At 35.4% G+C, this 14034-nt stretch overlaps 1 protein-coding gene across 2 annotated transcripts in view; it reads left to right on the top strand.

Moving 5' to 3' along the window:
- ITPR2 (inositol 1,4,5-trisphosphate receptor type 2) overlaps positions 1–14034 on the top strand; it is a 556807-nt gene that overhangs the window by 454029 nt on the left and 88744 nt on the right. For both annotated transcript variants that reach the window (XM_061125163.1, XM_061125162.1), the window contains 2 exons: positions 6606–6770; positions 9899–10094. In XM_061125163.1, the coding sequence (XP_060981146.1) occupies positions 6606–6770; positions 9899–10094 (361 nt within the window). The remainder of the gene's footprint in view (positions 1–6605; positions 6771–9898; positions 10095–14034) is intronic.

Below are 14034 nucleotides of genomic sequence, written 5' to 3'. Positions count from 1 at the left end.
GATATATACATATATATATGTATGTATGTATGTGTATATATACACATACATACATGTATATATACATATATGACAGATATACTTATCTGTCTGACCTGGCATGCTACAGTCCATGGGGTCGCAAAGAGTCAGACAGGACAGAGTGACTGAACTGAACTGATATGATGATATATTTATATGTTTATATATGTTAAACTAGAACATTCAGGTCACCATATTACCAGTTATTCCTCAGTCATTGTGAATAAAGTGAAGTATACTATACATACAAAGAGTTTATCAGTAAAAATTCTGTAAAGTACCAAATATATTTTTCTGTAAGTTTCTTGAGGGCAGAGGTTGTCGCATTCATAGATATAATCCTGTCTACCTCACTCCTTGCCCCATTTTACTTTACCTTAACACCTAGCATTTAAATATTCAAAAATTGTTTACATGAACTGAACTTGTGCTTTTTGTGCTTTGGAAATAAGCTAATTTTGCAATATTTCCAGCAGGTGAGTTAAGGAATCTTCATGGCTTTGATTTTTTCTAAGCCTTTTACTACTTCAAGCTTATTATTTTTTTCTTTAAAAAATACAATGACTATTGAACCCTATTATTTGAAGAAGCAAATAGTATACATAAACTAGTAGCTGATTCTCAATAAGACATTAATCTAAGTGAGAAAATTCAAATTTGATCAGTGAAATAATAGCTAGACAGAGTTAGACCCAAAATAACAGCATATATTGGGTCTCCAATAGAGGATTTATGTTCCTGTCATCCAGAAGCTTCAAGAATACATAAAGAAATAAGGAATAACATTTTAAAGTCTATTGGGAAAACCAAAAACATTGGGAGTATTTTCCCCCTCAGGAGACTGGATAAAAAGATAACTTCTGCCTAGTTTGGTGAAAATAGTTCCACCATAAGAAATGACTATTTGTTTGACTGACAAGTTTTATACTTTAATTTCTTCATGAGAAGAAATCTACCTGGAGATAAAACTTTCTTATTAACTTTGTCAATCTGTGGGTACTCTAAAAGCATTCAAAGCATAAAACACTTATTTGCACAACCCCTAAATAATGCATTATTATCTGCCTATCTAGAGCATGTTGACTGAAAAAAACAATTATCAGTTTTCATTTGGGACAAATTAAATGGAATAATTGTAATTTTGATATGATAAATATTGATAGAGTTTTTATCTATAGTTTTGATATTATACAGTTTAATAGAAATGTTTTAGTGAATATCATTTATCTTAACATTTAATGTACAAGATCATTATAGAACTATCTATGGTTTACCATTTCCTAGGAGGTAGGGGGAAAAAGAAAATAAATCAGTTGTGTTTGTACCTTTGATTTTAACATATTTAGTAACTTAATTTGCTCTTAAAACATTGCATTGTATAACAGATGGAACTATAATTACTAAAGTTATAGGTATCAGAAACAGGGAAAAAATGTCTACCTGAGAGTCAAGACAGTGAGAATCAGAATTTCAGACCTTCGGCAAATAGCATGCCTCTGAATTTCGTTCTTTCCATCAGTAAAATGGGTTGTTGAGAAGATCAGTTCAGGAGATTGGTGTGAAGATTTAAAAAAGAACAGCAGCAGTAGTGATGATAAAAGAGCAATAAAGGCCAGTGTTTACAGGCACCTACTGTGTGACGCAGGATTTAGTTGTAGAACGTTGCTGTCGTGATGGTTACAGTGTTTGTGTTCTGGTTTGTAGGAACTTTGTTTCTGACTCGGTGTCTTTCACAGTTTTAAGCAAATACAGAAAGTTCCTTTTTTGGAAAAGGAATCAAGTAGGAGGAAAAGCCTCAATCTGTGTTCTGAGCACTTCATATTATCAGTTTCTGCTTATTATGATGCTTCATATTTACTAGGTTCTAAAAACTGAGGTTTTATTTAGCTTGCAGATAGCTTCTCTTGTCTTGTCACAGGGGTTAGTTGTCTCAGTAGTTGAGATGCTTAAAAAATTCAAATGTTTTTCTGTTATAAAAGCCTATCTTATAACCCAATACAGTTTTCTTCCCACCCTCTGCATTGCAATTTTAGCTATGGGTACTGGAAGTTAACATTACTTTGGCAAATATAAACACTTTTTAACAATTTGGGATCACTTAATTTTTTTTATACTGTTAAACTAATTTGTAAATCTCATTTTAGTAATGATAATATTTCCAGTTGCAAGCATATTATGTAATTCATTTAACCATCCCATTAATTCTTATTATTCATATTTTTAGATTATTTTTATAATAATAATACAATATATATCTGTGAAAGATGTATTCTGAGTCAAAACATTCCTATTCTCTTCGTTTCTCTCTCTCTCTCACACACACACACACACACACACACACACACACTCTCTCTCTCTCTCTCTCTGTGTTTTTCTTATACTCACCTACTTCTGATATTCAGTTGCAGAGACAGAAAACCGCTCCAATGCTGGGAGAATACTATTAATAGCATGTGTTGAATTTAGTAAGAGACACTACGGTTTATACCACCCTTGTTTACTGTACTGTTTTGTTGACAATTTAAAAGTTTTCTTGGGTGATTTTGACTACATAACAATTTTGCCTTAGGCTTTGACAACTGGGGAACCTTATCCTGCCCATGTAACATCACTGAAATGGAAATTTTTGAATCAAATAATCTCATTTTTAGTTAGAAAGTTAATGGTTGATGAATATATGGTAATATAGTTATAGTTAAACTATAGTTCAAGACAGCAAGTTTAGTTTTGCTTTCCAATAAACAGTAGACAACCTTCCTTTACTATAATTTATTCCTAGGAAATAAATAGGAACAATGTAAGATGGGGATGGAGTTACCCATCAGGAATACACAGTCAAATAATAAATAGGATAATATAAAGGCAGCTGGAAATTTCTGGGATCACATAAAATAGCAAAATTTAAAGAACACCACTTTGAATTCTAGAGCTATGAGGCACCTTCAGGCTTTTTCCCTTCTAGTCATTACATTTTAGAAATAAGTATATATACATCCTATAGAGACCAGGAGGAGTTACCAAAGTAATTAATGACAGAGATAAGACTGGAGCCCAGATGGCCCAATTTCTAAGCCAGGGTCTTTCCACTATACTGTGCTGTTAAAAGTTTTACAAAGACATATCAATTAAATGTAATGTATCTGTGAAACTATTGCTATTCTGTATAATTAATTTACTTAGTTAAAACTAATGAACTTATTTTAGTGTACATTAATTAACAAACGAGCGTTAATTTTGCTGTTGTAGAAGACATTCATAAATCATTTGGATGATGTGCCACTTTTAAAAGGCTGTACAGAAAGCTTACATTACTACTCTTTCTCTCCCCCACCCACCACTTTTTCCTCCCAATCATCACATAATTTATCCCATTCTTAATTAAAAATATTATTGTTGCTATTCAGTCACTAAGTTGTGTCTGACTCTTTGTGACCCCATGGACTGCAGCATGCCAGGCTTCCCTGTCATTCACTATCTCCTGGAGTTTGTTCAGACTCATGTCCATTGAGTTGATGATGACATCCAACCATCTCATCCTCTGTCACCCCCTTCTCCTCCTGCCCTCAATCTTTCCCAGCATCAGGGTCTTTTCCAGTGAATCAGCTCTTCACATCAGGTGGCCAAATTACTGGAGCTTCAGCTTCAGCATCAATCCTTCCAATGAAAAATATTGGGTTAGCTAAAATGTTTGTTTAGGTTTTTCCATAAGATCTTATAGGAAAACCCAAACAAAACTTTTTAGTCAACCCAATGTATCAAGGGCAGCTTTGAAGAATAGACAGAGAACAAAAAAATACATGGGATAGTTGTGATCATTTATATTGGTATTTGTGTGCTGACTGAAAGGTCCTTTCAACAGCAGTTCAGAAGAGGATGGCCTTTTTAAAATTAATTTTTATTGGAGTATAGATGCTTTGCAGAGTTTTGTTAGTTTCTTCTGTACGCAAAGTGAATCAGCTAGGTGTTTACATATATCCCCTCTTTTTTGGATTTCCTTCCCATTTAGGTCACTGCAGATTGAGTCGAGCTCCGTGAGCTATATAGTATGTCCTCACTGGTTATCTATTTTATGCATAGTGTAAATAGTGTATACATGTCAATCCCAGTCTCCCAATTCATCCCACTCCCCCTTTCCCTCTGTGGTGTCCATGTGTTTGTTCTCTATGTCTGTGTTTCTGTTTTGCAAATAAGATCATCTGTACCATTCTTCTAGATTCCACATATATGTGTTAATATACAATGTTTGTTTTTCTGAGGATGGCCTTTTAACCCACCTTGCCCAGTTCCCACACTCCCCATTTGTTGTTGTCCACATGGACCCTTGCCATAGAAGCAATGATTGCCCACATGATGGTATTGACAAATGAAGGACCAGTTAGACAGTGTCCAGTAAGTCATGACATGTAAAAGGAGAATGTTCTTGTAACTTCTTTGTTTCCGTGAATATTCCCAGCTTTCATGGAAAATGTTCAATAAGACTAGTTCACAAATTATAAGGTCATGGGCAGGAAAAACCAGCGTTCAAGTTCTTTCCTACCCAAATCATTTATATTTGTACTTATTTCTTCATGGTATGAACACTTAAAAAGACCTCAAATTCCTTGTTTCTGTTCTGTGCAGAAATAGCTGGCTGCCACTACTAGTATCAATTCCATCAAGAGAGCAGGAGCATGTCCATCAACATCAAACTTTAGGTCGAAGTTCAGAAAAATTAACTTGAAACCAATAAGGCTAATATTTATTTTTCATGCAAAAATGGCAGAGGCCCTTTGAGGCAGAAATGTGTCCTTGCTTTTGCATCATTTAAGAAGTGAAATATATTGCTCTTTTTGAGAACTTGAATTCAGTATATCCCTTTTACTTAGTATAAATGATGTGTACATAGTTTTCATGCCTAACTTTTTATGACTCAGTTTAAAGACGCAATATATAAATAATTTGTCTGCAGCATATCATTCATCCTTCTGAAAAGTCATAATTTTAATCTTTAACTTCATTTTTGTTGAACTTCTTATTTCTGTTTCATATTAACGATTTGGGTGAATGAATTAAACTTGCTCTTGGATAGTAAGCATAAAAACATCCATTAATACTGTAGCTATATTTAATAGTAATGTCAAGATATGATGACGCAACACTAGTGAAGCAAAACTTCATTTGACACTATTCAGGTTGTTAGCAAGATGATGAAATTGATAAAGTCAATTGTTGAGAGGATATTTAATTAACATGAAGCAAACTTAGGAAAGGTCTGAAGCTTTTAATTGCTATGCTGTTGATTTGGTTTGCTTATCTTCACAAGGTGCAATGATAAGCCATTTCTCATTTTATCTGTATTGATTTGGACTTCAGAAAGTTGAAGGAAAGATTTTTCAACTTCTCAAATTTTAGTTCTGTCCAAAATGTTATTTATTCTCCTTCTTATGTTATTCCAAATCATTCCATAAGACAATTTCTTTCATATACATTGAAAAATCTGTAGTGTTGCAAGAGCAAGCTGTTTTCCTAAAGTTAGGTTTGGACACATAAAGACAAATATGGTACTGTTAGAAAATTTTTAAGGACTCAGGGAATGATTTGGAAGAACTAACTGAAATTTTGAAACCTGTAATTCTTTCCTTGATAACTGAATGGAAAAATTAGTCTTTCCATTGATAAATAATGCAGTGATTCTAGAACCAAATAGATGGCACTAAGTTTATGATAGCCATGTTCTTTGGAAATCATTGCATGCGTCATTGTTATTGCCCAAAAACCTCAGTATAAATTTCTATATTTTAAAATTATGCCACAGAAGGCAATTTTAAATGTAGTTTTAATTTAAATATTAAATATTCTACATGATACCAAACATAATAAACACTCCAAAATGCTTACTGAATAATTACCATACATACAGCTTGGAAGATACATGCAAGTATTATATTTATTTTAATATAGGTAGATAAATATATTTTTTATGAATGCAGAGTAAATTAAAAAAATAATTTTTAATTGCTTACTTGTTTAAAATAATATTCAGTGGAGAAAATCCAGAATAAAAAAATCCAGGACAAATCTCTGGTTGCTTTCTGAAAATGTATTTTTCTGTTTCATTTACAGTATAATTAAAATGTTGCATGTATTACTTTTAATATGGAAGATATAATAAGTAATATTTCATGAGTCATTGTACTAAGGACTTCATATGCATTATGAATCATTTAATTCTTTGAAGAGTTCTCTGAGGTGGGAATTCCTTTATTCTAATTTTTGAGAAGAAACAACCAAAGCCTATGGTGGCATGGCCTGGATCAGATAATAGTAGTGGGAAAGCTAGGATTTAAATTCAGGTCTGCCTTGATTGCAGAGCTGGGTCTCTTAATCACTCTTGCTCCCTTTTCCTGGAATTGCAGAGAATACAAGGTTTGTCTGTCTGGTGTTTACATGTAGATTTGTAAGCAGTGTTGAAAAATTACAAAATGAGAAATCATCAAAGAAAACCACAGACTTTGTGAATAATAGGTTTTGTCAATGACCTGCTATTTTTGTGAGCTTCACCAGTATGAGTAAGACAATAAAATCGAATCTTTTCCTCCCTTTAGCTTTGTAATAAAATAGTGTTTCTGGTGAGTTTTGTTGGAAATCGTGGTACATTCACCCGAGGCTACCGAGCGGTCATCCTGGATATGGCCTTTCTCTACCACGTGGCATATGTCCTGGTTTGCATGCTGGGTCTCTTTGTCCATGAATTCTTCTATAGCTTCCTGGTGAGTACATCTCTATGTGGACGGTCACTGCTGAAAAACATACACAATGCTGCTGCTTCTTATGCTTTTTCCTTTGATTTTTTTAAGCAGAGTCTGGCATTGAGGACAAATTATGTTATTTTTAGACTTGCCTAGGAAAATCATGCGTTGCTATTATTTTTAGTCTTTTTCTCTGAGATACTACATAGGTGGTGGAATTCTTTATGTACTCTTTGAGACCCAGCTCTTGACCCAGGCTGCGTGTAGCGGGCTGCTTTGGGTTTTAGGCACATCATATTAGCTTAGAGATTCTTGAGCAAGAAAAGGGATTTATTTATAATCCCAAATATTTTGTATATCATTAAAATGGCATATAAATAAACTGAGAGGGAAAGCCGACAAAGCAAAAAGACAACGAGTTGTTTTAAAGACAGTCATAGTTTCAGATTTAACATGGTATTGTTGTTAAACTTATTTACATATATCTATTCATTAGATGGACTCACAGGTTTCTTCTAAAGTTGTATTTTGGTTTTGGTTTTGTTTTTTGTTGATTATCAGTTTTCCTTCCTACATATATGTTCTCTAGCCATAAGCCAGGAGAGGAGTCGATACAAGTATATATAATGTTTTGAACCTTAGAGCATTACCAGGTTAGCATTATGATGCCATGAGAGCAATTTCTTTATATCTTTAGCTCACAGCTGATGTGCAGAGGAGAACACTACCCAGTAAAATAATTCCTAAAAAACAAGCTGAAGATCTAAAAACATTATCTTGACTGGTTTGCTTTGATCATGAGAGGCAAATCCATAGTTTCCTGCTGTCCTGTTATCCAGAACAGCCATGTAGGAGGATTCAATAAGAGGCTACATTTTCATTTACCCTAAAGCAATCGAAAGAGCCACAGTGAAGAGTGGATTTGTCCCTTATCAACATAAGGATACAAAATTATATTCTAGGCAGTTAAGTTAGATTAGTATTCAGCAATCAAAAGTAGATTTTTTTTTTCCTGATCCAGGGATGCAAATGAATATCTTCTCTGCTCTGATTCACCATAAAACTTCCATTTCAAAAAATCTGCCTATGATATTTAATGATATTTAATAGAAAAGTTGTATCATGTATTATATATAATAGGTTATACCCAGAACCTTTCTCTGACTGTAATATGTAAAATTTATGACAGTGTTTTTTGTGCTTCAGCCTCCCTATTTATAAAACGGATAGGTTTAGTATGAGAGACTAGTGATACCAAGACCCATTAAAGAAATAATATGAAAAACATGTGAAATGATGTATGTAACTCTGCCTTATTGAAGGGAAGGTTTTTGACAAAATAAAGGTATATTTGAATTATTATATGAGTTATTAATAGTAATATTACTTTTAATTTGTGTTAATCTTATTTTCTATTTGCATTTTCCTCATCTTTCATCTCTCAACTTGTACAACACTGATGCTAATTTGTCTTCATTGGGTTGATTATAAAAGGGTATATTTCATTTTCATGTTTAGAGTACTAGAAGGACATTTTATTGAATGTAGTGCTAAAATGGTATTTCAATGTATTTTTAAGTATTTTTATATTTTAAAAATATATGAATATGCACTCTCAGTTATGTCCACAAATGCCCGGGCATCCTTTAACCAGTAATAAATACCACACTCTAGATTTTCAGAAATAAACAGAAGGAACCATTCATCTGTCTAATGTCAATACCTTTGCCTTCTCAAACTTCTGATTCCATACATGTGGAATGGGGCCCAAAAGTATGTACTTTTTAGCAAGCATCCCATCAGCTTCTGAAAACTAGAAACATTCAGAAGCTATCCAGAAATGGACTGGATATTTTGCCAGACCTTTTCTTTCAGCCACTGTTCAACTGAGGAAAAATCTCCCTTCTGTCAACTAAATGTTTAAATAAGTTTAATAAGCCGGGTCAATAATTTGGAAGCTGAATCAGCATTGCTTAATTTGTCTTCATGGAAGAATATGGACTTTATTTCTAAATGTTACAGCTCCCTTCTGAGATAAACAGATAGCAAGATAGTTAAGCACATGTTTTTATATTTGACCATCATAAAATATCAGTGTCTTAAGGTGAGCAAACAAGTCAGTATCTTTACAGCAGTTATTTGCACAGCTGCAATTAAATTGGTAAGTAACCATATAAGCCTCAGTACTTAGAAAAACAGTGTGCAAAGCCCTGGTGTTTCTGAAAGGATGAGTGACACTGATAATTGCTCATTTAAACCAGTTCAGAAATTCTAATCTCTGCCCACAGATAGTAGAAGACAAACCCAATTATTCCAGTGTTAAAAATACTATTCATTTCCATACTGCTATTTATGCCTTCTTTAAAGTAACTGTTAATTTATTGCTTTTAGTCAGCCTTGATAATAAGATAGGTACTTTCTGATGTTTAATTTCAACATTATAATATAATAATAAAATTTTCCTTAATGTTGACAACAGATAGCAAACACATACCTAGGTTCTTAATTAGAGCATAGATTTTCTACTATTAATACAAAATTGATAGTAACCCATTAGAGGAAATAAATTAGCACTGTGTATTATACTTTTGTTTCTACAGTTATATACTGAAGTAATAGATTTTGCCCTCATTCTACCTGTTTAACTAAGAAAGATGCTTACGTTTCTCAAATATTTTTAAATTGCATACTTTTTCTATTAATATTATAGTGGGCTCATAAAATTGAATTCTTGTCATCTCACCTGTAATCCCTTAATTAAACAATACATTGAATGAATCTGTCAATTATTCATCACTTAGGTGAACGTAATTCAGCATTTCACATTAGCTATTTTACATATTCCAGAGACAACTGCAGAATATTAGAAAGACTAAAAATAGGGAATAAGCAGCTAAATTGATTACATATAATATTATAATTCTAAATTCAAATTTGGATTTGCTTTATTGAAAAGCAATTTATTAATACATTCCAACTAGAGAAGAAATACCTATCTTGGTTCACTTTTAAGGTCTTATTTATATTGTTATTCTCTCATGGATAAACTAAAATGGCTGCAATTGTATTTGTGATTACCCTTCTATTTATTCACTTGTTGCTTCACTGCATTTTTTCCCCTGCCTTTGTTTTCTTTTTTTTTTCTCTAGCTTTTTGATTTGGTATATAGAGAAGAGACTCTGCTCAATGTCATAAAAAGTGTCACACGGAACGGCCGATCCATTATTCTAACTGCGGTCCTTGCCCTCATCCTTGTCTACCTGTTTTCCATTATTGGGTTCCTTTTTCTGAAGGATGACTTCACTATGGAGGTGGATAGGCTGAAAAACAGAACTCCCGTCACAGGTAATGCAAACAGTTAATATCCTTACAGAACTTGCAGGTTTGATCCCTGAGTTGTGACGATCCCTGGAGAAAGAAATGGCGACCAACTCCAGTATTCTTGCCTAGGAAACCCCATGGTCAGAGGATCCTGGTGAGCTGCAGTCCATGGGATGGCAAAGAGTCTGACATAGTGACTGAACATGCACAGTTTGTACACAGCTTGTTAAGAGGATCATAGATAAACACTAATGGAGGCAATGTTTTTTTTCATTGCTTTGAAAACATTTTCTTATTCACTAAGAGCTCATGAGTGTGAAATACCCTTGGGCTATATGTTAGCTGACAGTGTGTCCTATTTAGGGGAGTCTTTGTACAAGAAGTATCACATGAGCTCAGTCTCAGTACAGAAGTTTCAACAGTTGTTGACTGTATTCTAGGAGACAGTTGACAATTTCGGTTCAGGGTAACTGCTTTGAGATTCTTTTCCTTCTTTCCTCCTCTTTTTCCCTTTGTGGGATATCTCTACCAAGAATATCCAGCATCATTCACAACCTTTATTACATACATGTTTTCTCACAGTACATTATATTATACTTGAGTAATTGGAAAGTATAAATGCTTCGATTTGGAAGCCATCAGATAGAAAATTTAGTGTAGGAAAAATGCTCAAAGTATTGTCATTAATACTGTCAGAATTAAGACTGTCCATGAGTCTGTGGCTGTCAGAATTTCTGTGTGATATTTATTTTTGTTGTCTGACTGGTTAGGCATGCCCTATTTATACTCACTGTGATTCTTGAGATGTGAGGGGTGATTCTTTCCATCTTACTTTGGATTTTTTATTTATTATGTTCCCTAGTGATTTCTTCTTTCCCTTTTCCCTACATTTGTTGTTTTGGTTACATTTCACTTTTACTCTTGTTTCACTCTCCTGTTTTGCTAGATGGACGTCATAGTTACTGCACTTTGCTAACACTTTCTCTGGGTGATTCCATTGCCTGTGAATTGCAGGGAAGGGAAGCCACAAAATGACTCTCTCTTTCTTCAAACCATCAAATTTAAAAGCAGGATTTAATTAGTGGTGCTTTTAAAATACGGGATAATTAAATAGCATTTAAATCAATTAGAGTCTAAGTGATCAAAGCATAGAATAGAAGCATCATATACATAAGTTGAAAGTTATTAAACTTGAGACTGAATTTCAGACCTAGGTAGTAGTCTTTGTTCACAGCCACATTGTACATTTTCTGTTATGACCTTTCTTGTTCTTCCTTAAATGTTTCTTTATCCAGAGATTTACAGGTATAAATATTTATAGGAAAAGCTTATCTATACAAATACTCCCAAAACTCCACTTGTACTAAATTGTGAATTCCTATTCTCAAAAATCTTTGTCTTAAGTATTTACTAGGCATAATCATATTGATTTATTCAATACAGAGTAAGTCTGACCCTTAGGCATCATAATTTCTGAATTCAAATGTATATAGTCATTATTGTTTTATGAATCTTGTAGTAAATAATTTTAATTGTGTTATTTTAAAAGTAGGTTAGTGTCATTATGGATATATTTTCCTTAGAAATATTATATTTTTTAAGTCTTTTATTTTTTTGTTGCAAAATAAGTATCACTGAAACTAAAATGTCAAGATCTTCACTAAAAATATCTATGCATTTATATGAAAACTGTTAAAGCATTTGTAAATGCTATGCAAATCTAGCACTCAAAACCAGCTAACCAAGTTAAACTTTTGATTCTTCAAAGACTGAGAGCTTTTTGTTTCATAGAGAATGTATGTATGTGATACCACTTCCTTGGAAAATCACTCATGTTTACATTGTTGTTCATTGTTCAGTCGCTTTGTCATGTCCAACTCTTTGCGACCCCATGGACTGCAGCACGCCAGGCTTCCCTGTCCTTCACTAACTCCCAAATGTTTGCTCAAAATCATGTCCATTGAGTTGGTGATAACATCCAACTATCTCATCCTCTATCGCCCCCTTCTCCTCCTGCCCTCAATCTTTCCCAGCATCAGGGTCTTTTCCAATGAGTCAGTTCTTCGCATCAGGTGGAGCTTTGGCTTAATTTCTAATTCTATATATTATGGCTGTTGATACATAGCATAAAAATGTATTCTTTCAGTTACTGAACACTATTTTCTTCCAGAGTTGAGTGAAATTATCAAAGATACACATCTGGAGAGCAAGTGAAACTGGAAGTATATAAATACACAACCCTTCAGCAAATGTGAAGAGTCAGGGAGCAAAGAGGAGGTTGAGATTCTAGAGTGAACAACAGGAGCAACACAGGCATGTGGGAGAAGAGGGGACCAATAATTTGCCACTGGCCTTGGGAATTTAGCACAATGCAGATCCCACCTTTGGCACCAGTAGAATCTGACTCTGTAGATGCAGGAGGCTCCATTTGACAGTGTTCAGGGGAATCCGTGTCTTAGATGAGCCCAAGGAGTTGGAGAGAAGGTGGTGTTGACAAGCGGAGGTTCCAGTGTCTCCCCTGCTATCCCTCTTCCCCCTCCTCAGCACTGGCCTCCTGTTTCTCACCCTCCTTTCCTCTTCCCAGAAGACTGGAGAAACCTCCGAGATGGCTTCAGATGGCATCTTCTCTTCTGCTCATCCATGTCATTCATTCCAACCATGGCTCTGGTTCTGTGTCTTTCGGGTTCAAAACCTTGCTGGGTCCTGGGCTGGCTGTGGAATGCTTTGTTTAAAATCCTCAGCCGGGAAGCTCTGCCTAGTCTGTGCCTTTGCGGTGCCCTTTTTCATACACCTTGTTCCTGGAGCTGCAACCTTTTCTCTCTACCTGTGTAAATCCTGTCTCCTCAAGATGGATCTTTTTCTGAAAAGCATTGTATTTTCCTTTCGAGAACTCACTTCTCCCTCTCCTGATGTCCTGCTTCACTTCACCTGTGCTTCACTTCCTTTATTCGACTATGTCTGTACATCTCTGTGTTCCCTAATGGATTGTGGGTTCTTCAAGGCCCCAACTCTGAGACCCCAGAGCCTAGCACAAAGTGAGTAAATATTTACTAATTTAAGGGAATGGCTATAAGGGACACTCAGGAACCTCACTTCTCTTTCTCTGACCACCTGACTCATGCTACACCCGTGATATACCCGCCAAGCTGCCCCAGTCAGGGTGCGGGGAGAGACGGGGGTGAAATCGGTGACCTCCTTCCTCAGGGACCCCAGCTGTCTCATCTCCAAGGCTTGTGTCAGCGGCAAACCCAGGCCTAGTCCCTTTCCTCATCACATGTCTGCATTCCAGCCACCATTCCCCATCTCCACCCTTTCCTCATTAAACAACCAGGCTATCCTTGAGGGGTGCTGCCCTGAAATGTACTTGAATATTTTTTCAGTGTATAAAAATGAATGGATGGAAAAGGAAATGGCAGCCCACTCCAGTATTCTCGCCTGGGAAATCCCCTGGACAGAGGAGCCTGGCAGGCTATAGTCCATGGTGTCGCAAAGAGTTAGACACAACTTAATGGTTAAACAACCAGGAAGACAATAAACGAAATGTGCTTAAAGGAGGGGAAAAAAAGTGACCCAAATCCTCTCCCTGTATCTTCCGTACTTTCCTTGATGGCTTCATGTGATAAATGGGTTTGAGAGGAATGAACCTCTTCACTTTGTTACTGACAACAAACTATGTGAAACGCAGAGAAGGTTGCTATTTTATGTTACCTCTGGGCCAGGGAGATAGGTGGTAAGCCAGCAAGCAGATGGATCCTTGGGGACTAAGGAAGAAAAGGAAGATCCTGAAAGGGATCTGACAGATGATTCTAGCTTCCTTGAGATGCTTTATGCCCTATTCCCAGGAGCCCACATTTTACTGTTAGAGCCGCCACCTCCAGCCATGGGCATCAGTGGCTGAAAGCTCATGGGGTGCCAACAACACTGGGGGACCATGTTGCTGGCATTTCCAAGCCACAGCCCTGAA

Source organism: Dama dama, chromosome 22 (assembly GCF_033118175.1).
Source record: "Dama dama isolate Ldn47 chromosome 22, ASM3311817v1, whole genome shotgun sequence".
Lineage (NCBI taxonomy): Eukaryota > Metazoa > Chordata > Mammalia > Artiodactyla > Cervidae > Dama > Dama dama.
Note: the sequence above shows the minus strand (reverse complement) of the source record. Positions and strands in the feature narration are given on the sequence as shown.